We start from the raw sequence: 26,302 nt of genomic DNA on the forward strand, positions 1-26,302 counted from the left end.
TCCTTCCTTCCTTCCTTCCTTCCTTTCAAAAGCAATGTGAATTTTAGCAATTGTGATAAATGTAATTGAACATCTGAAGATAGGATAGGATAATATGTTTTTAAAAGGCAGCTACTTTAATGAAACATAAATTAACTACTGGAAAGAATCAAACTGTGAAAATATCAACAGAGTATCAATGTAATTATAATTTATGTAATTATAAAAATAACACACTCTGAAAAAGGGTTACATTTTTAGGACTAGGTTAATTAATTAATTATTGTATGGCATTGTATGTAGTATAGCCAGGAGATCCAAAGATTGTCTGGCAGTCTTAAGTTTTAACTCTTTTAGGTGGCAAGCTACACTTATTTTGGGGGGCTGAGAGAGCTCTGAGACCTGTGATTGACCCAAGGACACCCAGCTGGCTTCATGTGGAGGAGGGTGGAATCGAACCCAGTTCTCCAGATTAGAGTCCTCCGCTCTTAATCACTATACTTAATCACTATACATACTAGGTATGTGCAAAGTAAGAAAATGCCATGTTCAAAATGCAAATAATTTATTTGGTTGATTTGTTGAAACCAGAACTAAAGTGAATGATGTAAGGAAATCAGTCTGATAGTAATTTCCATTTGTTTTAATGAGAATTTCCCCCCCCCCAGGTGAACCTCCCCCAATCAGAAGAAAATTCTGAGGGGCTTATCCCTCTTAGCAGCCAGAATAGCCCAGCATAGCCAGAGTTCGTTACAACTTGGAAGCTTGGATGGCATGTTCTTCTTCTCCTCATACCCGTTAGCTAAAGAATCCTCCCTGCCAAACTCCAAACAGATAGAAGAAAGTGTCCTTGTTCTATGAGCAATTATCTCTTGCAGAATGAGCACATGGAGATGTGAATTGGCATGTGAGTTTTCCCATCTTTCCTTGCTTCCTGGGGGATGGGTGAGGGGAAATGAAAAAAGACAAGAAGGCACCAGAAGAACTATCAACCTGGAAAACTTCTGCTCATTCATGAAAGGTGGAAACAATTTTGTTTTGATTAGGAACACTGATTATGTTTCTGATACCAGAATAGTCAAGTTGCAACTGCTCAGTTTGATTATTGAATGGTACAGTTAGCCAGTGAAATGAGTGGTTCCATGCAACCATCCCTGTTCAGGGATTATCTTTGGCAGGTAAATTGTCCTCTCTGAGATTTTCCAGAGGAAAATTTTATTTATTTAACATTTCTATGCTGCCTTTCCACCCAAATAGGGTCCTCAAGGCGGCAAACCTCAAAACTTATCAACATTAAATACAGCATTTAAAATACGTGTACATAAAATAATTCAATAAAACCCATAAAAACACATAACACTAAAACCAAGGAGGAGGGCCAATAGCAGTTACTGGGGTGTATGCTGAACAACAACAAAAACTACAACAATAGAAGGAGACAAATTTCTCTGGAGAGGGAGTTCCATAGTTTTGGTGCGATTCCCAAGAAGGCTATTTCTCAAATTGTCACTTGTCTAGCCTCAGATGGTGGGGGCCTCCAAAGATGACCAAAGTGGATGGGTAGGTTCATATAGGAGAAGGCAGATTCAGTCAAATTTTTGATCAATGTATACTCATTCTTTTAAAAATTTAGCTAAATTAAATTTATTTTCCTGTCAATTACTATGCTTAGTATATGTAAAAAGAATTTTTAAAAAATGGTTAAAAACCCTACCTACACTGCAAAAGAAGACTCCTCCCAAACATGATTAGGCTCTGCTGCTAAGACATACTTTACATGTTTCCTTATACTCCATATAGAAGTGCCATGTAAAAAGGCCCGTGGGCTAAGTCAGCGTCTTAATAGCGAAAGAGTTTACCACACATATCCACCTCCTCCAGTGATCCTGTCCTGCTCATGCAGTTGCCAGCTGTTTCTTCTCAGCCTTTTCAGACCCTCTGTCCACATACCTGAAGGCTGGTTATCATGTGTACTGGTAGAGCATAACTCCTGATGAATATGGTTGCCATGTTGTCTGAACAATGGCACTACATAGATCAGAGGTGTTGAACTCATTTGTTATGAGGGCCACATCTGACATAAATGTCGCTTTGTTGGGCCGGGCCATATGTGCCATAAAATGTAACACAAGGTACTGGAGATATAAACTTTATCAAGGCTGCAGTCACACGGAGCCAAAGATGATTTCAGATGCCGAATGGCAATAGCAGGCATGATTGGATTAGGTGTGATATGCAGAGGGGTGGAGATATCAGCATTGGTAATGAGACAGGAAATCTAGGTCTCAATTTGGTACAGGAGGATTCAGTCCAAGAGGATGCAAAGAATAAATGGAAATAAGTCAGAAGTGAGCAGTGACTCACAAAAGCACATACCCTACCACAATTTTGTTAGTCTTTAGAAGTGCTACTGGACTCTTACTGTTTCTAGTACTATTAGAAACCACAACATTCAAAACCAGTGGAGGGACATTTTAACCTTCCAGGACATTCAGTTGCTGACCTAAGAGTAGTAGTTTTCAAAGGGAGATTAGAAAGAGAGACTGCTGAATTGCAACTGATCATGAAGCTTAAAACAATGCTAACTCCTGGACTGGACTGAGACCTAGGTTTCTTCTCTCATTACTACTATGTCTTTTGGTGTCTGAAATCACTTCCCTCTCCAAGATATAAAGACAGATGGACTCACATTCCAGCTGTATCTGAAGAAGTGAGCAGTGATTCATGAAAGCTCATGCCCTGCCACAAATTTTGTTAGTCATTAAGGTGCTACTGTACTCTTGCTCCCTTTCACTAATAAGGAATGCAAGCTGTGCTATTAGGTTTCTCCCCCCCATCTATTAGAAATGGAAAGGGTGCCATGGGATGCTCTCTCTCTCTCTCTCTCATTCTCTCATATACCTGGAATAAAACATTTTTTTGGTCTTAAACAAAGAACTCTTCTCCCATACCTGGAATAAAAACATTTTTTGGTGTTAAACAAAGGACTCTCCCCACTCCCACCTGGAATAAAAATGTTTTTGGGTCTTAAACACAGGACTCTTTCTTTTTTTCTGGTGTGCTCCCTTTGGCTCTCTCCCTTCCTCTGAAGAATAAGTGTTTCTATCTGGAATAAAATGTTACTGGTCTTCTTAGAAGTCCCATGAGATGCCATTCCCCCCCCCGGGTCTCTCTTTTTTTCCCTCCCTCCCCAGAGGAGTAGGGGAAGGGGGAAGAGCCCTCAGCCAATAGAGGGAAGGCTTTCTTTTTCTCCTATGAAGCAGGAACTAGGAGAGAATAGCCAGATGAAGCTCTGATGATAGATTCAGGAAGCAACACAGAGTCAGTTGCTTTCAGGCCGGATTGCAGCCCTGCGCAGGCCTGATCTGGCCCATGGGCCATACGCTTTACACCTCTGCATAGATCTTGCATACACATATAGCTTCAGTATGTGTGAATTCACCACTAGACTTATAGCTGTTACATTAACTCTATTCACTGAATTATGGTCTTTGACCGCAATAAACATACTATTAACCACTAGACTTTCCAGGGTTCTGGCTCAGACACAGGGGCAGGATGGCCATTAAGGCCTGGGGAGCTGCTCCCCCTTGGGACAACCCTTCATGGAGTGGGAGGGAACTGCCATGAACTGGTGGCCCCTGTGAGGAGGGTCGGAGCTGCCACTGCAAGACAATAATCCCAAACTCTAGGGAGCTAGCAGCCCTGCCCTGCGCAAGCCAGTTGGGTAGGAACCATTGCAACCATGCGCAAACAGTGTATAGCCTGTACAATGTGGGTGTTTGTAAGCTAGGCAGAAGCCATGGCAAGCTTTGCTACTTTGCTCCCCACCTCCATTGGGGGGCAGGGCAGGGGTAGGCTCTCATCTGCCTTCCCTTTTCTCTGCATCATAGGGCAGGGTGAGGAGTAGAGCCCTTGCAAGGGCCATTTTTTTCTCCCTGCCTACCAGTGTCCAGCAGTGTAAAATACATGTGGTGGCCCTGTTCGGACAACACGGTGACTGTGCATATCAGAAAAAGTGTGATCATGATATGCCTAGTTGCCAGCCTTCTAATGCTCATGGGCATAATCAGAGGTCATTTCGGGGGGGAACGTGGGGGAACGCAGTTCCCCCGGGTGAGGTACGGGGGGCAGGGCACATGACGAAGCCCTGCCCCCTGCTTCCGGCTGCCCTGCTTCTGGCCCTCATTCAGCCAGAAGGAGGCAGGAGAAGAGGGAGGGTAAGTTGCTTCCTCCCTGCCTCTCCCCACCCCTGCCTGCCTGGGGCCAGGGAGGGCCTTCGTGGGGCTTCCTTGCACTCCCGCCAGCCTTGCAGGTCCACCGCTGGGCCCCTCATGGGGCTCGGCAGTGGAGCTGCAAGGCCGGCAGCGGCGACCGGGACCGTTGAGGACGGGGAATGTGGCATTATGACACATTTCCGGTTATGTCTGGAGGTGTGGCCTTATGACACACTTCCGGTGATGTCAGGGGGTGTGGCATATGCTAATGAGTTATGCTAATGAGTTCCCCTAGCTCTTTTTCTACGAAATGACCCCTGAGCATAATTTACGAAAAGGGCTTCTGCTGCCAAATATGTTAGCAATTTATGCTGAACAACTTGCCATTACTTTAGTTACCACTGATTAAAATAGACCCTAAGAAACCTCATAACTTTAAAAAGAGAAACATATCAGAAGATGATCTTTGAATATTCTTGAGTTTTTGAAATAATCTAAATGAACAAAAGGAGAAATCAGCCTTTTGGGTCTGCAAAAAATTGGCCACATATATGGAAATATTGACATATCACACATTTCAAGCCTCCAGAGTCTTCCTTTATCATATTTTTCCTGAAATTGGGCCAGCTTGTATCCCTTAGCAGGTAGATTCTTCATGCCAAATGTCAGGCCTTATTGGTTCTATAATGAGCAGGATTTTTAGAGTGTTTAATTATAAAAATATTGAAAAACATGTTTGAAAAATGGCCCTCTTTGATCTCTCCAAAGCTCCAATTTCTTGTAGAATTTTGGAGGGATACCTGCTCAATGAGAACTTACCATAAACAATCATGTTCATATGAAACCATTATTCCTCATAATTAACAGGGAACATCTGACTGACAAATGGTTCATTTTTCAAAGAGTGCTTTGGAATCGGGCTTTCCTGAAACAAAAAATATCCATCACAACTTTACAGGGCAGTTAAGCTATGAGGTGACCTTTAAAATAAGTTGAATAAGTGATATCTGGAACCTGACAGGATGAAAAGGAGAACTGTGGCTAATCTTCTGTAGAACTTTTGCATTATAAAAGAAGGAAGAAAATTTCTTAATGGGAATGCAGACAATTACAGGGCAGGGAAGAGGCAAATTAGCATGGCTGACTAGGGGCAAACTCCTTGAATGAGTAGGGAGAACATTTATTTCAGCCTTGGTAGGAACCTACTCCCCCCAACTTTCTGAGACTCCACTTAGTGGGATTCTATGAAACTAGACCCTACTAAAAATAACTCCCTCTTATGCAAAAAGAAACAGCAGGGAAAGGCAAGCCTGGGGCCCAATCCATCCAGTTTCTTCCTTCCCCCCAGCACTTCAGAACTCTGAAATGAAACTAAGCACGTTCCACAAGTCTTTCCTAGGAGACAAGCCCTATCAACTTTAGTAAGAGAGCTGAATTAACAACCAGTTCCTTTGCTTTGGACTGTCAATGTTTGAGGGATCAAAAAAGAGAAAGGGAAGAAAGTTTTATTCACTTTCCGCACCACTGTACGGCTGCAGCTGAGCTGTCCTGGGCACCACTTGGTCTTTTCACCCTCACTCCCCTGGGGACTGTGATTAAACAGTAATCCTGCAACTCCACCAACCATACGAATTTACCAGGAGGACTGGAAATGGTACTCCCAGCTGCAGCAAGATGCAGAGGTAGGACCTTGGATAGAACAATCTGGTTGCACTTTCTCTTCAGCCTACTGGTGAGTAAAGTGATCTATATTTTCTTTCTTCTCTGTGTCAAACAGAGAGGAGGGTTTGACCTTCTTTGTATAAAAAAGAAATGCTAGCAAATCAATGACATACAGTACCAGAAGGATGGTTTGTGTCACTACCTTTAAATAAATGAACTGATATTTGATTCTTTGAGCAAACTCACTGCTTTTGTTAAATTCCTATTCTATGGACAATTGTTATCAGTAACAATTGATGATGTTTAGCCAGTGTTATCTTGTGGAAGTAGGTTGCAACAGTTTGAAATATTTAAAAATATACATTCTAAATAAAGGGTCTGTTTTGCTAGATTGATTTTCAGCATAAATTGAAACTATAATAACTTCTAATAGCAAACGTGGTGAATACAGCAGCAAAACAATGCCAGCCACAAGGTACAAGTATTTAAATACTTGGAGGATTTCTTTTCTGCACAGAAGTGCAGAAAATGGTGAGTTTATAAATTTTAAAAATGGTCTCCTGCCCCCACAACAGTCCAATGAGGCTTGAGTGTGCTCATTGCCCTTGAGGAGACAGGGACCATTGAACATCAGATAAAGGGGAGGGGAAAGAAAAATAAACACACTCAAGCCCAAACCAGGAGTATGCGAGCCTGCATCCCCCAAATGTCTCCCATATAGCATATAGAGGAAGTGGTCAGAACCATATAGCATATAGAGGAAATGGTCAGAATCAAAGAAGAAATATGGAAAATCTGATAATGTCACAATAACTATGGGAGCACAAATTGCAGTTTGTATCACTACAATAAGGGACTGCCTGGGAAACCTTACCATCCTTTTACTTAGTCCAGATCAAATTATTAGGAAGGGAAGAGGTACCGCTTGTTTAGGACCACTTCAGAATCTAAGAGTGGTGCTTGCTTGTTTGAATATGTTTCTATAGCATCTATGCATGGTTAGTGCACCAGAGAGAAAGCCTGGCTTTCCAGATGAGGTATGCAGCATTGGAATACCCGTCCCACACTTCAATAGTGGCCAAAAATAAAGGATGTTTTGACATTTTTTATCTGTTGCAGAAATCAGATGAATGACCATCTTATTTTGTTTTTATATATTTGGATCATTTCTACAGTAACTTTCCATACAATTATGCCCATGGCACCTCACACAATCAAAAAATACATAACAACAGGACTTTAAAACAATTTAGAATGAGGACTAAAATCAAGGTTAAAATTACTGTTCAAAGGCCTTCCAGAATAAGGAGGGATTTAGTTGATGCTGGAAGGCCTGCAATGAGAAGGCTAAACTCAATACCAGGGGAATTTCCTGGAAGTAAATTCGAGAGCCAGTCCTGAGAAGGCTTCACAAGGGGCCCCAGCAAACATAACTAAGAGACGGCATGATTCCCACAGCAGTGTCCCCTCAGATGATCTCAGAGCCGAGGACAGGTGTTTATGGGTGGAGGTGGTCCTTCAGGTACTGTAGACTTGAACCATTAAGGTTTTTAAAGATCAAATTAACACTTTGTACTAGGCACAGAAACAAACTGGAAACCAGTGTAATTGATATAATATCCGTGTCATATATGTGTTTTGGTGAAACCCAGCTAAAATTGTGCTCCCCCCCATGTCAGCTGAAACGTCCAGGCTGTCTTTAAAGTGAGCTCTACACAGAATGTGATCCAGTCTGGATATTACCAAGATATGACAGTGCCCAGGTCTGTTTTCTTCAGGAATGGCTGTAGCTGGCAAAGCAGCCTAAACTAGTAAAAAAGCACACCTAGCCACCTCCATCTTCTGTTTTCCTAGGGGCAGAGAGGAATCCAGGCGTGCCAAGCTGCAAAACGGGCTGTACATCTATTCCACATCAACTTTAACCCAGTTTATAGCAGTTCCATTTTGTCTGGAATGAGTTTCAGTTTTCCCCCTTCATTCATCCTTTCTCTGTCTACAAACAGAGCCATCCCTAGGAAAGAGAGAATTATGATGCCCCAAATCCCTGTGCTTCCCTGAAGAAGCTGCTGATCACATGAACAGAGATGGCTCTGCATGGCTGCTGCACAAGGAATTGGCAGTGGTATGAGGGAGAAAGTGTGTACATTTTAACCTCAAACCATTGCTGAAGATCCCACCACATGGATGATCAGTTATGGCTTGAGAATGAAAGTCTTGAGAGACCTGAAGTCTCTAAAAATGGGGGGGGGAAGAGTTTATTCTGGGCCCTCCACTCCCAAGGGATGGCCTCTAGACTCTGCCACCACCTCCCTGCATCTATATGGAAGGAAGATAGTGTTTTGTCTACTCCAAATCTGCAGGTAGTTTCTCCCAGTATAGTGAGTTAAATAACACGTGAGACAAAATAGAACCTTGAGAAACTTAGGCTGCTGCCACACACGCTAAATAATCCACTTTCAATCCACTTTCAGTGCACTTTCCAACTGGAGTTTTACTGTGTGAACTGGCAAAATCCACTTTGAAAGTGCACTGAAAGTGGATTGAAAGTGGATTACTTAGCGTGTGTGGCAGCAGCCTTAATAGGCTAAAGTGGAGGACAGAAATTCCTTAGCTCTGCTTCTGCATCATCTCCCTCAGGAATGAATTTCCTCACTGCTTAACCAATACCCATTCCTATTAGGCAGTCGACAAGGATGTTGTGGTTGATAATATTAGAAGCTAGCGAGAGGCCAAGAGGAACCAATAGGCTTAAACTCCCCACATTAGTGGTCAGATATAAATAATCTATCAAGGTGACCAAAGTTGTTTTTGCACTATGGCTAGGATGGAAGTCAATTGAAAAATCATCCATAGTTGGAGCTGAAAATCCACTGCTTAGAAATGGTCGATTTGAAACTGGTTGGTAATGCTTCAAATATAGTTATTTAGTCCCCCTCCCCGATATTCTTGTTTCTGCCTTTTTAAAAGTGTCACTGGTGACTCTACTAATGAGATGTTGATTATTTTCACCATCTACCTAGTCTCTGCAGATTTTATTTGCTAGAAGGAGGAGGTAGGTCCACATCCTCAAGTTGCACCAACAGAAAGGTATCCCTAAAAACCTACTTAATGGAAACTTCAGAAACGTTAAGACATTGTGCAGTTACTGTGCAGCTGTGGTCTTTCCAATGTAGCTCACCTCACAAAATGATAAACCATATATATTGGATTTCAGCTGTATTTAATTTGAGAGGGTAATTTCATCAAAGTTTAGCTAAATGACATTTTTTAAAATGCTACTCAAAACAGCCATAAATGTTGGGGCAGTTAAAACATAGAAAGAATTACAGAAATTCACATTTAAATAGGAAACTCTGGATCACATGGATTGTAGTTATTTCCAAACCATTTGTAATTCAAATTATCAACCTAACCAGTTATTTTGAAAAGATAGTATTGTAATCTATCAATATGTTTATTGCACATTACCTCCATTTTTACTAAATTGCTTTGTAATTCAGTTTCTTCATCATTTTTCCTCTGCACTTTTGGAAGGGATATATCATGGTGTACAGTACCAAGAATGTATATGGTCATGTGCAAGTGGGGAAACCTTCCTTCCTTCCTTCCTTCCTTCCTTCCTTCCTTCCTTCCTTCCTTCCTTCCTTGAAGTCTTCTGACTGCAATAATGAAGACCTTTGGTTTTGTTCAAGGCAGTTTACAACAATAGTTTAAAAACATTTCCCAATTAAAATCCAAATAAAAAAATAATCCCCAAATCTCACCCTCCTTCCCTCCCCTAAAAATACCTGCTATTTCTGTTGAAAGGCCTCACAAAGAAGACTTGCAGACCTCCTGAAGATGTCCAAGGAGGGGGCTCCCTTCACCTCTTAAGGGAGGCTATTTCACAGATCAGGAGCTGTGATAGAAAAGTGAAAGAATAGATAACAGATGGACCTGAAGACCGTACTCAGTGCATATGGACATATGGAAGGAGACAGTCCTTCATATATGCAGGTTACAGGTCACAAAAGGCTTTAAAGGTCATAACCAGCACCTGGACTTGAACTTAGAAACAGACTGCCAGTGCAACTGTTTCAAAATGGGCAACATATGTTTCCTGCAGCTAGCCTCTGACAATATTTGGGCTTGTGCATTCTAAACCAGTTGTAGTTTCTGGGTGTAGAGTGCCTTGCAGTACTCCATCTGTGAGGTTGCAGAAGTATGGCTCAGCATGGCCAGATGGGCTTAGTCTAGGCAATAAGAGAGTGGGCAAACCAGATGCAGTTGACAGAAGGTACTCCTGACCAACACAAAGAGCACGGCAGGGTCCCACTTGGTTAAATATTTTTATTAAGTATGTAAGAGTTGGACTCGACTGTGCAACTGAACAACAACAAAAATGTGTAATGGAAGTGAGATTACTGAGGCTATGAATTTTTATTTTATGTTGTTGACTCTGTTGACTACATTGTTGCCAGCTGATTTAGAATCATAATAATAATAATGAATGCTTGAAGGCAGGGTCCATGAGCAGCCCTAAGCTTTTAACCTGCTCTGAAACCGTTTATCGTGTTTTACTGCATTGCCCTTTCTAGGGTGATTGTAGATATGGTTTTATTACTCATGTCCTCGAAAAAAAAAAAACCAACCCAAAAAAATCTACCCCGGTAGACTAGTATACTTCCCTTCTTCTCTTGGATGATGAGCCTTGGATTATGGATATAGTTGCCAGATTTTTTGCAGCTGCTAAAGTCTACCGTAGTTCTATATTAATTTAATGAATTATATTTGCTATTTTTATGTTATCTACATACCAGTGATATCAATATTTCTGACACTGTGTGTATTTTTATCCTGGTCTATGACTGTAAGAAACAATTCAGTTCAAATGTACCATACATCAGGCAGCGTTTGTTGCCCGAGGCAGCTTTTTGTTTGCACTATTTTCCAGTTTTTAAATCCTAGTCCTACTGCATTGTTCATTCTTTGCTATCTGATTGAATTGCTTTGCGTATTTTGTAATCCGCCTTGCATCTCACTGAGAAAAGCTGAGGAAGATGATTATAATAGCAAAAAAATTCTTTTACATATTTATGTACTTCATTTCTCCACAATGGGGACACAAAGCGGCTGACATAATTTTCCATTTTATTCTCACAACAATCCTGTAAAGTAGGTTAGGCTGAGAGTGTGTGACTGGCCCAAGGTCACCCAAGAAGCTTCCATAATAAAGTGCAGATTTGAACCTGGGTCTCCTAGTCCAACACTCCAACCATTATATGGAAAGAACCAGAAAAGGCATGGTATCTTTTGCAGAAATCTGAAATTCACTGAAGTCAATCAGATTTTCACTTTGGGCAGCCAGTGTGATGTAGTTGGGTGGGGCTGTGGCTTAGCAGTGGAGTATCAGCTTTACATGTGTAAGGTTCCAGGTTCGGTCCCCAGCATCTCCAGTTAAAAGGAGCAGTTACATGGTGATGTGAAAAACCTCTACCATTGCCAGAGTAGACAATGTTGACCTTGATAGTTCAGTGGTCTGACTCCGTATAGGGCATTTTCGTGACACTCACTGGGTGGCCTTGGTCAGTCAGTCTCTCTTAGCCTAACTTATTACTGGGGGCAGGGGACGATGAGAACAAAATGCAGTAGGGAAGAACCATGTATGCTACCTGAAGTCCATGGAGTAAGTTTGAGATTAAAATGTGATAGATTTTGTATTGCACTTTTTACAATTTACTAATTGTCCTAAGTTTGGATCAGCAAACGGATTTCTTGTAAAGAGGAATACAGGATCATGAAACAGGAACACTTTAATCCTGTTGCATGAACTGATACTGACTTCCTTTGTGGCCCAAATATGGTTATGTCTGCCAACATTTCCCACTACAAGTGAATCAAAACAAGGTTTGTGCTAGAAGGGTTTTTTTTCTTTTGCAGTTAAAATGGATGATTTAAAGTTTTTGAACTCTTTTTAAAGGTATTGAACTTATTCTCTGATGCTTGCAAGAAAGTGACTTTCAATGTCCCTCCTGAACTAGAAGCTGGAGTATTAGTTGGCAGAGGTGAGAAAGTCCGAGGACTCTTTGATCTTACAATTATGTAGGTGTATTATTAGTGTTTCATATGTTTATTTCTACCAGAAACTTGAAAACTGATCAGTCAATTGTACATGTGAAAATTCATAGCATCCAGGCAACACTTATGTGAAATTAAAATCAACCCAGTGTTGTAAACAGACATTGAAATTTGAATTCAGGCTCTTTGCACTCAGACGGCTTAGCCCAAGGCTGCCTGGACTCCTCTGCATGCTCCCCATGACTTTAATTGATTAGACATTTTTAGCATCTCTGTTTGGAGTTTTGTGTTTTATAATTTTTTCCCATTCCAACTAGTCTTTATTTTTCTTTCAGTCAAGGTGAAAAACTGTCTTAAGCATGCAGAATTTATCCGCTCAAACAATCCCAACTTTACAGTTTTAGAAGATGGTTCATTGTATACAACAAATGCTATGTCCTTGTCTTCTCATGAAAACACCATCACCATACTCCTTAAAGGCAGTAGTGGACACGAACAAAAGACGATACTTGTTAGTTTGCTAACACATCCAAAAAAGGTAGATACACTTAAATTGAAATAGTCATTTTGTTTGTTAATCGTATTCCTCAGCAGGCAGAATTAATTTTTTTTAAAGAAATTCACTTCTCCACCATGAATGGGGGTGCCTGCTGTGCCCTGCACAGGAAGGGGGGGGGGTTGAGAGAATGAAGGGCAGCTGGGTGGGCTCTTGCCTGTGGGAGGCTGAACTTCCACCATGGACTCACCCCTTTGGCTGGCAACCTGGCACTGGGCTGGTGAGGGGGCAGCCAGGGTAGACTTGAAGAAAGACTTCTTTCTTTTGAACCGTCTTGGATATATATAAGTAGATGGCTAGAGGTGGGCCAGGCACTCAGCACCCTGTTCCAGTAAATCCACCGTCCTGACCCTAGTTTTCAGATCCTACCCTTTGCCTTGTGATTCCTGTTTTGTGACTACAGGGTGGTTGGTGGAACAAGAAAGGAATTTTACCCTGGGTTGAGGTGGCTGAGGGATTCTGGCCTTGTTTTGCAAAATGTTAGAGCATGCAGATGAACGGTGCACAGTTGTCCTGAAGAACTCATGTATAACTGCTGTCACAACTAGGCACTTGTACATTGGTCTGGGAACATTTTTTTCTGTTGCCAGATCACAGCCAACTTATGGTGACCCTGTAGAGCTTTCAAGGCAAGAGATGTTCAGTGGTGGTTTCCCACTGGCTTTTTACGCACATAATTTCCCCTTTGCTTTTAGGTCACCTGCCTGTTGGGTTTTCTCTCTCACTTCTGCAACCATTGACATTGCTTCCATGCTGGCTTTGATTTTTTTTTTTGCTTCCTCCCCCCCCCCCCCCCCGTGTTATTTTCTCTTTACTCCATGTTTTTGACTGCTGTTTTGAGGCAATTTTTTTTTGCTTTGCTTCAAAATCAAAGCGAACCAAAGAGGAGAATGGAAATGTCAGAGTTTTCTCCCCTGAACTTCTCTGCCCCTTGACATCAACCTCGCAGCCCACTGCAAACTCGTTCCACCCATCCAACCCTTTGTAGTTCTGTAGACATGGGACTGGAACCTCTTGCATGCCTTTTAAATTTTTTACTCAACCTATAATTTTTTTTATTCAGTGATCTGAGACTAGCAATAAAATGCTAACCAAACTCCTGCAGTTGGTGTCTTTTCACTAGTTTCGGATAGCTGAATATCCCCCTCCCCACATACAATGGGGGGAAATTTAAAGAGTTGTTCAAGCAGCTATGTCCCCTGGCTGGTATTGGTTTGGTTGGAGTATTGTGGAAAAGGCAAATGGCAGCCTCTCTGGTGCAAGAAAAATGGATTTCAGTCCTGTGTGCATTTTCATGCGGGGGAGGGGGGAATCGTCAGTGGGGAATAAAATTGACCAGAGATGTAAAGTGAGTGGGAAGCTATGATAGGAAGCATGCAGCTTTTTGGACATTTCTCTCTGTAATGGAGTGCTGTAATAATCACTTCCTAGGAGAAGCATTGGAGAAAAAGAAAGATGTGGAGTGCACACACAGCATTCGAATTCAAGATGCACGACTTCAGTGAAAATCAACAATAAGCTGTGCATATGTAATAGGCCATTGTCTGCCTCTGCATAGCGACTCTGGTATAGCGACATTAGTGGTTTCCCATCCAAATACTGACTAGGGCCAATCCTGCTTAGCTTCTGAGATCTAAAGACATCAGGCTAGGGAACACAGTTCTCCTTAAGATCATATGGAAGTGATATACAGAACAACTCAAAAAGTGTCAATCACACCCCTAAGATTCAAATAGTGGGTGGGAACCATGGCTTCCACTGCTTCTTATCTTAAAATGGTTCTCTTTTCTCAGTTTCCTCCCCAAAGATGTGTTGCGGGTTCACTGTCAGCTGTCACACTGACAGAGTCACATCTCATCCCACACCTATGCAATGCTAAGCCTGGAGGAATCTGTAATCAGTAAAGCTGGGGCTCAGTTTCCACACTGCAGCATGTGCTTGCTCCACTTCTTTTTTCCCTGGTGCATGGCTAGTCTCTGCTTTGGTTACAAAGGTTTTAGCAATGCTGTTTCCCATGATACAAGACATCATGGCCAGATTCAAATGTATGCCAGTTTCTTTGTGCTGAGAATGATCCTGGTTTTATTCTTGGACTTGCACACTTCCTCCAACCTGAAATTGAAGGTATCCTGGTTTAGTAATGCTTTGCTCCAACTGCAATTTGCTGTGAATTCTAAATGATCTTATTTTAGATTCCTGATTTGTAGACAAGAAACAATTTATTAAAGTACCTAAATTCGATTGTCACAAAAATGTAGCTAGATTAAAGATTAACTAAAACAAAATGCCTTCGATTTCTACTCTGCATGCAAAAGAACGAAACTATGTTCATTCTTGTCACAACCAACTGGAGTTTGTTCTTGATGTCAAACCTATGGCCCTTTCTGCACTGACAGCTTGCTCCAGAGAATCTGAGGAGTCAAGCCTTAAGGGCTGACTTTGCAGTCGCACACCTTCTCTCTGCACTGTATCCCACCCCCCTTTGGTTTACTTATTTGTGTATTCTGTATGTATTCTGCATATATAAGCAAAACCCACATTTTTGAGCTAATTGGCTGCCAACCCCTCCCTCCCTCCTTCTGCAAAAAGAAAGGAAGGGGGGGAATCCAGAAAGGGGGAGGGCAGCGGGCAGCATTTAAATACTGCAGAAACGATTCTACTTTAGAAAGTATTAGCGGCTTGAAAGCAGATGAGAACAAAGAATCACAGCAAAAGGAGTTTTGGTAGCTGTGGGGCAACAGTGTGCTGGAAGTGGTCTGAATGTGGATTCCTGTAAAACAAATGCAGAAAAGAACCAGAAAACCCCCATACAAACTGGAAGTGAAAGCGGGAGGGAATGCAGAACAGAAGAATAGGATGCGCTCAGAAACTGAGGCAAAATACGGGTGTAGAAAGGGCCCATGTAGTATTCTTGATAAAGCCTGTGTAGATCAAAACATTATTTGTTAAGCAACTTTTCCAAATTAATTGTCACAAAATAAAGTAGCAAGTAATGACTGTTTAAGATCAACCAGGTTAATGTTACCAGCAAGAGCAATCCAGTTTGGAAGACAGAACAAAATTTAATGGACGGGGTGAAAGCTGGAACATATTAGAATGATTTCACACGACAGAAGCCTTCTGTAGTCTCAGTGAAACTGTAAATGAAGAGTAGAAATTAACTGTGAACATGGTTTTGAGTATGGTTTTGAGTAGAGGTTTTGAGTAGAGGTATGGTTTTGAGTATGGTTTTGAGTAGAGGTCTGTGGAAAAATAATAGTACACAGAGGGATTGGCCAATTCAAGCATGTATGATTGTTGTTATTTGTTTAGTTATCTCTTCTTATCTTCCAGACCTCAAGAGCTAAGGCAGGACATGTAAGAAGGACTGCTCTTAGACGAAGCAAACGCAGATGGGCTCCAGTCCCAACAACTATAATGGAAAACTCAATGGGACCTTTTCCAATGCAAATTCAACAGGTATGTTTTACTATACCCATTCACTTTCCAGTTGAAATCATTTTCATATCTAACTTGCATAAGATATTGGGTTTGGATGCAGAGAAGTAGGAGTGGCGTTGTGCTTATGTGATTTTCCTACCTCCCTTCCTGCTTCAGCTCAGTGTAGCCCTTAAGAAACTGCTGCCAAAAGTCAGGGATCCCCTTGAACAGCATTGGGGGGAAGAGCAGCAGCTGGCAGAGGGAGTTTGTGGCCTCTGGCCTCTGCTTGTGTGAGTCAACATTCCTTTTGTATGCAGAAGGAGGTTGCTAAACCCCATCTATTGCATGTTTTAGTGTGCATATTTATTAAGAACAGTGAGAGAGTGAGAACCCCCCCTACAAAATGAAATATCAGGAAAATCAGTGGGACTTTTGACAAACAAAATATTTTTAGGACTGAAATATCCTGTGAGTTCTGTGGAGGCTGTGGCATCTTTGGTATTGATGGTCTGGCTGTTGTGGGTGTAAACACTGTTGTTGTTGTTGTTGTTGTTGTTGTTTAGGACTGGAGATACGAATCAGGGCGCAAGCATGATTTCTTCGGATGCACTTGTAGCACAGTCCCTCCCCCCACTGTTCTGATTCTAACACATCCATGCAATTTCATGAATCATAAAAGAAAGATTTCTGTTGTATTTCTGAAATGTCATAAAGAGGCCATATCACAGTAATGAGCTTGAAGCCTAGGTCAGGCTCCACTGGGTTTCTGAGTTCCTATCCCCCACATAGACCTATTTAAATATTACAGCCTCAAGGTCACAGAAGAGCACTCCCATGTGGTGGGACAACCACGCAAGGCTGCAGTGGTTGTAAGTTATTTACACTGCAGACATGCCAAATGGCACACAGTTTCCATTGTAATGCCAGTGGTCCTCAGGAATGTGTAGCACTGGTATATGGAGATGTCCCATGTGACTGAGTATACCAGTATGTTAAGCACATTTATAAGCATTACAAGCACTTGCATGGAGTCACTATCATAGAGAACAGTTTTAGAGCTAGCTAGGAAGATAATCTTTCAGCTGATCTGCCAAGACATCCATTCTACATCTTGAGATTCCTAACACCATTTGAATAAAGGGATATATTGTAAGAATATTAAGTTTTATATGATTCATTTTTTTGTCTTCACAGTTATCTTCTGACACAGCCTTGAAGTATGACATTAAATATTCCATAAGTGGACCTGGTGTTGACCAGCCACCTCTGAATTACTTTTACATTGAGAAAGAAACTGGAAATCTCTTTGTTACTTGCCCAATAGACCGGGAAATGTACCCAGAATTTAAGGTATGGACATCATGCTCCTGTTTATTAACTAATAATGCAAGATTAAATGGACTTGTGGTGTTTTTTTTCTCTCCTCTGTATACATGTTCCAAAAAGGGATAAATAGCCTTAAAATATGTCGATTGCCTGTATTAATTTGTCTCAACATGAGGATCAGATGAACAGGAAAGTTCAGCACCCTTGTACTGGTCTTGTTAAAAGCAGCAAGTGCATCCTCTGAGGCAAGGCATTAAAGGTGAATGAACAGTTGTAACAAATGAATAGTTTGTCTGCCTGATACTTATCTGATAGATGAAACTGCCACATAAGGAGAGTGCTAGACTGGTTCTGCATTTATGCTGAAATGCAAAAGTAGGATAGAAAGCTTAGAAAAGACAGCTGGAAATTCAGCCCATTCTGCAGTTCCTTCACTTGTTATGTACATGTATATGGCTAGAGGACATAAACAAAACAGGAACTGAACAAAAACTAAAAGAGGAAAGAAAATGAAAATGTGTTGTACTTGTTCATTTAAACCTTACTCTCTCTTGGTTTCTTGTTCTGTCAGTTCTGTAAAAGAGATGAACTTACCTGCACCACTCGGTTGTTGTGAGTTCTTTGGGTAATAACTTCTGCACTTATACACACATAGCATTTGGCAACTAGATTAATCTGACCCAATGCTGTTTTGTGTATTGGGTTTTATGAGAGACAGGTATGAGACCCCTTACTGCTGGAGAAGGCAGTAGGCGAGTAAAACTGGAAAGTGGAGCACTTACTGGCAGGAACAGTGTAACTAGTTCTGATGGAAGGGAGCAGCCATTTTTGCTGTGTGGAAATCTAGCAAGATAAATACAATGGGCCATATGACTACCATGTTAGTGAAGCTTTCTGTGAAACCTGACTGCTAACCTAAGTATTCGAAGTAGTTCCTGATGCTCTGAGATCCCTTGTGAAAGTAGATTGTTGGGCTTCTCATGCCTCTGAACCACTGCTTGCTCCTCTATCATGACCTCTCTTACCACTAGACAGCCCATTCGGCCTCAGTCAGAAGAGGGAACAGCAATACCAGGATCTTCCTCCTCTTCATTCACCTCTGCTCCTTAGAGCAGGATCAGCTACCACATCCCTGGCCTGCTTCTGGGCCCTCTTTAAATAACCAGTGGAGTGCCACACCCTCTTGGCAATTTCTACCCCACCCATGAGGATTGGAGGAAAGCTCTCATTTGGCTGGGTAGCTTCCTCTTGCCCCCATCCTCCTGGTGTTAGATGCCTTCCCAGCTCTGTCCACTACTTACAGCACTGCCCTCACCATTTGTCTGCTAAGTTGCTTCTTTCCTCAGGAGCTGGCCCTGCAGCCTACTTGCTGCCTCATCCCCTGCTGGCCCACCCTGGTTGCACTGTCTGGAGTTGCCAGGCATGGCATGGCACCTGGCAAGAGTGCAGAGGGTGTGGGGATATGAGAGGCATTCTTGGGCGATAGAGTGATGCCACTGCTTGGAGAAAACCAGGAAGTGACATCAGATCTCTCTAAGAATCCTAGAATGCACTGAAGCCACTTCTGGGTTTTCTCTGAAAGTAATGTCATACTATAGTCAGATGGTGATTCTTTTAAAAAGGGGGTTTTCCTCCCTTCCACTGGCTGCCAGAGTGGTGACAGGAAACAGGAGCTAGGGACAGGGACCTGACAACCTGGCTGTGGCTGCAGGGGGTGGCTCTGGGCCAGCTGCACTCTTAACCAAGGAAGCACTGCCTGGACAGTAGTGCAAGAGGGATGTCCTAGCTGTCTGTCAGCATCATGGAGGAGAAAGAGGGAGTCTACATCGCTGTCACTGAGCATCCAGCTAATTTGGACTTTTTTGTGCTAAATGGCCTGCTGAAACCTGTTTCTCACAGTGAATGGTGCTGGGTGAGGATGTGTCCTCTAGGCAACCCTTATTATGTTGGGTTCCTCAGGGGGCACTCCTCTCCCTGATGCTATTTAACCTCTATATGTGCCCCCTTGCCCAGCTGGCAAGGAGTTTTGGGCTTAGGTGTCATCAGGGCTATTTTTGGGCAGGAACGCACAGGAACGGAGTTCCAGCTGGCTCCCAAGTTGGCCACGCCCAGCAGGAACTCATTAGCATAACAGGCCACACCCAACAGCAGAAACGTATTAGGATTGGCTACATTAGGGGTGTGTGGCCTAACATGCAAAGGGGTTCTTGCTACAAAAAAAAGCCCTGCATTTCGACAACAAACAAGGTGAACAGAATAAGAGGCAAAAGGTGGGTGTGGCTGGATGACCTAACTTCTGGTAACATGGGGGTGTGGCCTGATATGGTCATGAGCTGTGTTGTCGGGGTGTGGTCTAATATGCTAATGAGTTTCTGCTGTTGGGTGTGGCCTATTATGCTAATAGGTTCCTGCTGGGCTTTTTCTACCAAAAAAGCCCTGGGTGTCATCAATGCACCAATGACACCCAGCTGTATCTGTTCCTGGATGGATGACCAGATACCACCATGCAAAATCTGGGTGAGGGACTGGAGGCTGTAGTGGGATGGCTAAAAAAGAGCAGGCTGAGAATGAGTAGGACAAAGACACAAGTTCTGTGGCTGGGGGGGTGCCTTTGGGATTGGAGTCCAGACTTTCAGCTTTTAACAGGGCTCCGTTGACACTGGAGCTGTCCATCAAGAGTTTGGGCATGACCTTGGATGCCTCCTTATCAATGGAAGCCCAAGTCATGCATGCTACCAGGCTGGCATTTTCCCATGTGCACCAAGCTCGACAACTGGCTCCTTTCTTGTCATGCCCTGACCTAGGCACGGTAATCCATGCAATGATGACCTCCAGACTCTACGCAGGCCTGCCCTTGAGACTGACCCAGAAACTCAAGCTGATCGAGAATGTGGCGGCGCAAGTCCTGATGGGAACGTCATGGACAGCACATATTCAACCTGTGCTGCGCCAGCTACATTGGTTTCCAATGGAATACTGAGTCAAGTTCAAGGTTTTGGTATTGACCTTTAAGGCCTTGAGCAATCTGGGACCAGTGTAGCTATGGGACCATCTCCTCCAGTATGTCCCTGGGAAAGCTTTGTGCTCTACTGATAACCTGCTGGTGATCCCTGGTCCTAGAAATATTCAGATGTCTTCAACCAGGGCCAGGGCCTTTTTGGTCCTGGCCCCAACCTGGTAGAACTCTCTGCCAAATGACACCAGGGCCCTGTGAGATCATATGCTTATCTTAGGCAGAGATGTTTCACCAGGCTTACGGTTGAGGGCAGCAACAGTTTTCCTTAGCTGGCACCCTTCTTTCCTCCCCTTGCTCTGCATTTTTTGTTTTGAGTTCCTTCTCCTCCTACCCAGAAAATGGCCAGGTAGTCCAGAACTGGGATAGAAAATTTATAAGACGCCATCTTGGATCTTTTTATTCTGGTTCTCTTCGTTTTATCATATTGTACTGAATTTTAATGTGTTGTATTTTTTATGACATTATGCCCCCTTATACATTGCCCAGAGCTCAGTGTAAGCCAGGATAGGGAGATTAACAAATTGAATTAACAACAACAACAACAGTAGACAATGCCTATTGTGCCTGTGACTTAAAAACATAGCATGGTTCACATTTGTAGAGATTTCAAAGTGATTCCAAATCCAGCTGCTCAATATCTTCTACCTTGAACTGAAGACTTGTTTGCTGATGTTAGCAATGGACAGTGTTACAGTAAGTTAGATTTAAGGATTGTACACTTCCAAATAGAAGCTGAACCTTTATATCAAAAATACCTCAACAAAATATATTAAATGTTTATTGCATCACATTAGATTGCCCTATGATGTTAGTTCTGCTTCTGACCTATTTTAAAAGGGCTTGTTTAGAAAAATATGGATTTATGGTATAGCAGGGCAAGTATGAATTGTTTAAACCCTTGGCTTGGATATTATTGATGCTACTGATCTAAGGAAATCAGCTGACAAGGAGAATGAACTCTTTTAAGCACCTGTACCAGAAAAAGGTTTTACAGCTGTATTTCTTCTTAAGATTGCTTAACTTTCATGGTAAATTCCTATCAAGTCTGTCGGTGTTATGTATTGAAAACCATGTTAAGCTTGAGTCTCAAACAGGATTGTAAATAGACCAATCAGAGCTGCGCAATGTTCTGGTGGGAAGCACTCTGATTGGACTTTATCTGTAAATAGTTATTGGTTGTTAGCTGAAATGTGGGCGTGGCCTTCCAAGCCCAGACTGTTTAAAAGAGAGCCTGTCGCTCTGTTTTTGTCTCATTCTTAATTTCTTCTGATTACGTTGAATAAAGCCAAGTTTGAGTTCCACCTCCAGGTGAACAAGATCGATGATGAAGACCAGCAGAAGGCGACACTCCTCAGTTCCTGTGGAAGAGCTGTATTCGATGTCACTTGGTGCCTGGTGGTGCCCGCTGAGATCAAGGACATGTCCCTGGCTGACCTGAAACTAAAGCTGAAGGGACATTTCATACCGCAACCATCGCAGATCGCTAGTCGGCACGCATTCTATAAATGGTCCCAGACGGCTAATGAGACGATAGCTGAATACATGTCAGCATTAAGGAAGGCAGCATGAAGGATGTCTGTTGCATGAAGGACAAGAAGCTGCAGCAGCGGCTGTTTGCCCGGCAAGCCCTCACCTACGCTGTGGCCTACTCAGAGGCTGTAGCCGCTGAGGCCGCAGAGAAGGCAACACAAGCAGTGCATCAGAACCTGACCCCAAGCCTACAAGTCAGCGCACCATGAATCAACAAGCGAGTGTGAAGGTGAGCATGATTTCGTCAACCACTCTTGAGCCAAACGGACCCCAGTGAAAACCACACCAAGGCGGGGCTGTGCCGGATGCGGCGGAGCAGTGAGTGGGATCACTGCTGGGCGAAGGACATCGTTTGCCGATCCTGTGACAAGTGGGGCCATTTGGCCAAGGTCTGCACGTCAAGAAAGAAGAGGACACCACCGTCGTCTCTTCGTGCACGTCCCCAGGTTTGCAGCCAGGACAGCGCAAGGTTCACAGATCGCCATCTGACCAACTGCTGTTCCTGCCCATCGACCATCCTAAAGACTGGATCACGATCCAGGGAAAAGATCCACGTCACCGTCCTACTGAATGGCGTACCATGTGAGATGGAGGTCGACTCGGGATCAGCTGTGACCGTCATATCATCCAAAACATTGTAGCATTTCTTCCCGCGATGGAGTCGTTGGTGATTGAAGCCGAGCAGCATTCACCTCTCTGATTTTCAGGGGAGATGCATTCCTGTGGCTGGGGAAGCCACGTTTGAGGTACAATGTAAGGATTCTGAGAGTCACTGAGCCTCCCTGTTGCTGAGGGGCGCTGAGCCAGCCTTTTGGGATTGGACTGGTTCAAGGCCCTCAGAATTGCTATTAGCGGAATTAACTATGTCAGCGCGAATAAATTGAATGCAGTGCATACTGAATTTGCTGATGTATTTGATGGCATGTTGGGAATGTATAGAGGGCCGCTGGTAACTTTTGAGTTAGATCCGTCAGTAGCACCTATACGGCTAAAGTATTGAAAGGTGTCCCTGTCCATGAAACCACGTATTGAGGCTGAGTTATACAAACTTGTGGCCCAAGGTGTGTTAGAAACGGTATCACATGTGAGATGGAAGACCCCTATAGTGACACCAATTAAGCCTGACAGGTCAGTAAGGATCTGTGCTGATTATAAGTGCACAATAAACAAGGCACTACAGCAACACTCGTACCCCGTTCCAGTCATTAGCCATGTGCTAGCATCCTTGGGAGAAGGTAAAGTCTTTGCTAAGTTAGATCCAGCTCAGGCTTACCAACAACTTCTGGTAGACCCCCAAGCCACTATAGCACAAACAATTGTTACGCATAGAGGTGCGTTTAAAGTGAACCGGTTGCAATTTGGGGTAAATGTTGCCCCAGGTATTTTCCAAGGCTTAATGGAGGGGTTGTTGAGGGACCTGCCGGGGGTAGTCCCTTATTTTGATGATGTTTTAATTGCCGGAAGAACCAAAGACAAACTGACGGAGCGCATCAGGGCTATGTTAAGCCGTTTCCAAGCGGCAGGGTTGAAGGTAAAAAAATTTGAAGTGCCACTTGGGAGTGCCCAAGGTGGAATTTTTGGGTTTCTTAATCGATGCTGATGGGGTACATCCTACAACGAGCAAGGTACAGGCCATCAGAGATGCCCCACGACCTGGGTTCAAGAAGGAACTTCAGTCCTTCTTGGGCATACTTAATTTTTATCATGCATTTTTACCACATAAAGCGTCTTTTGCGGAGCCGTTGCACAAGCTCCTAAACAAGGGGGCTAAGTGGGAGTGGGGCTCGTAGCACAACCGTGCTTTTAAGGCGATCTAGTCATTATTGTCTTCCGATGCTGTACTCACTACGATGAGTCCAAGCAGCTGGTGCTGGCTGCAGATGCGTCACCATATGGGGTGGGGGCTGTCTTGATCCACATAATGGCGGACGGAAGAGAAGCACCAATAGCGTATTATTCCAGGACACTCACTGTAGCCGAACGGAATTACGCACAAATAGATAAAGGGGGCTTGGCGCTTGTGGCTGGCGTGAAAAAATTTCATGATTTTCTTTACGGGAGACCTTTTGTGATGGCTACAGACCACAAGCCCCTCCTTGGAATTTTCGCGCCTGACTGGCAAACGCCTAACATCTTGTTGGCCAGGATGTTGCTCTGGACAGTGCTCTTGTCAGCATATGACTATGTTTTGGAGCATCGGCCTGGCAAGAACATGGGGCATGCTGATGCCCTCAGCCGCTGTCCCCTACCTGAACTGGACTCTGACCCTGCACTGGCGTTCGAGGTGATGGCCCTCGAGGAACTGGCCAAACCTCCGGTGCGCGCATTGGACACTGCGACTGCCTCTGCCAGAGACTCCACTATCGCCAGGGTGCTCAACTGGGTGTGGAGGGGGTGGCCGGTGGGGCGCATCACAGACAAATTCAAGCCATTTGCATCACAGCAGTACGAACTCTCTGTCCACAGAGGATGTTTATTGTGGGGAAACAGGGTGGTGGTCCCCCCCAAACTGAGAAACAAGGTTTTGGAAGCGCTGCATGAATGCCAGCCCGGCATAGTGCGGATGAAGGGACTGGCCCGAGGTTATTTTTGGTGGCCTAAAATAGACTCGGACATCGAGAGTTGGGCGCAGAGGTGTCATGAGTGCCAGCTGTCCCGGCCTGATCCCCCACATGCCCCGGTACAGCAATGGGAGAAATTTCACTGGCCCTGGCCGCGAGTCCACATCGACTTTGCAGGGCCATTTCAGGGGCAGATATTTTTAATCATTGTCGATGCGTACTCAAAGTGGTTAGAGGTGGTTTCAACTTCAGAAATGACGACCCTAATGCTAATCAATGCACTGTGCCACATTTTTGCTATGCATGGGTTGCCTGACACACTCGTGTCTGATAACGGGACCTGTTTTACCACCTCTGAATTCCAAGAGTTTTTGGTGGCAAATCTCATCCAGCACAGCACGTCCGCACCATTCCACCCGGCTACTGACGGCCAAGCCAAAAGAATGGTGCGGACCACTAAGAAGACTCTTAGCCACCTGGTGCAGGGAAACTGGAGCCAAAAGGTGGCATCATTCCTCCTGCACCAGAACGTCATGACACACTCAGTGACGGGGCAGAGCCCAGCAGAAATGCTAATGGGCTGACACTTAACCACTCTCCTCGACCAAATGCACCCAGACCTAACCACGTCCAGACCCCCACACAGTAAGCCCACTGACCGGACTTGGGGTTTTGAGAAGGGAGAGTTGGTTTACATGAGGAACTATGCTGGAGGGCATTGTTGATTGCCAGCCACGGTAACCAAGGTTCTGGGTTTGCACACTTACACAGTGCGGCTTACAGATGGTCGTGTGTTCAAGTGACACATCAACCAACTGAGGAAGCGGTGGGCTGAGGCAGACCCTGACCCCACTACTGAGGTGGCAGACGTACCCATTCCGGACGAACGGGTAGAGCTTCCAAGCTTGGACAACTCCCATGAGGGAGAACCACCCAGTATTACTACAGAACCCAGTTACTCACCTGAAGACAGTTTTCAGGCAAACTGGCCCCAAGGTATGCAGGATAGCTCTTCCAACAGGGAAACGCCAAGCAGTCCCCCAGTCATAACATTAAGACAGTCACAACGGAGCAGGCAGCCTCCTGGTTACTTGAAAGACGTGTGTTCCCAGGTTGTTCCGTCTTAGGGGGGAGGCATTGTTATGTATTGAAAACCATGTTAAGCTTGAGTCTCAAACAGGATTGTAAATAGACCAATCAGAGCTGTGCAATGTTCTGGTGGGAAGCACTCTGATTGGACCTTATCTGTAAATAGTTATTGGTTGTTAGCTGACATGTGGGTGTGGCCTCCCAAGCCCAGACTGTTTAAAAGAGAGCCTGTTGCTCTATGTTTTTGTCTTGTTCTTGATTTCTTCTGACTACGTTGAAAAAAGCTGATTCACTGTTCATGAGCTGTGTTGAGTCTCGTACTTAACAGTCGGCTGTGCTGGCACTCTTACATGTGTTGGATATTGTAACTGAATGCAAGAGGATCTGGGAGGGAAACGGTTAAGAGAATTCTTTCACTCAGGTACACTTGGCAGTTGTGTTCTGATCAGGTAGATGCTGAGCCTCTTTGGCCTTTCTGTTTCATCTTCTCTCTTCTCTCTCTTTCCTGGGCTTGGAGCTGTAGCAAGTTAACCTTTTCTGAAGTTAATCTGTTCACAATAAGTTAAATGTACCTACATGAATATGTCATGCAAGATATGCTTCTGTTTTTGTAAGTAAAATTTTTCTTTCTCTTGTTACCATTGGAGTCAGATTATCTTTGTAGTTTGTTTGAACAGCATTTTCCTCTTAACCAGGAAATGTGGAGGATTGAGGATACTGCATAAAACTTTTGTGCTTCCAAGTCAAAACTGATTTTTTTACATTTAACCCTATTAAAACAATAAATAAATAAATAAATAAATAATAAAACAAACAGCTCCAAAAAGACAAAATGAAAATGGATCCAAGTGTGCCAAAGTATCTCAGGAAGCAAAGAAACTTTTGATGT

At 43.6% G+C, this 26,302-nt stretch overlaps 1 protein-coding gene across 1 annotated transcript in view; it reads left to right on the plus strand.

Annotated features, from left to right (window-relative positions):
• The window catches only part of LOC107113254 (desmocollin-2-like), a 53,435-nt gene that overhangs the window by 8,873 nt on the left and 18,260 nt on the right, over positions 1–26,302 (plus strand). Inside the window, exons 4-7 of the mRNA XM_015414555.1 lie at positions 11,818–11,902; positions 12,251–12,453; positions 15,820–15,930; positions 17,086–17,241. Of these exons, the coding sequence (XP_015270041.1) occupies positions 11,818–11,902; positions 12,251–12,453; positions 15,820–15,930; positions 17,086–17,241 (555 nt within the window). The remainder of the gene's footprint in view (positions 1–11,817; positions 11,903–12,250; positions 12,454–15,819; positions 15,931–17,085; positions 17,242–26,302) is intronic.

This window comes from Gekko japonicus, unplaced genomic scaffold (assembly GCF_001447785.1).
Source record: "Gekko japonicus isolate JY-2015 unplaced genomic scaffold, Gekko_japonicus_V1.1 scaffold559, whole genome shotgun sequence".
Classification (NCBI taxonomy): Eukaryota; Metazoa; Chordata; class Lepidosauria; order Squamata; family Gekkonidae; genus Gekko; species Gekko japonicus.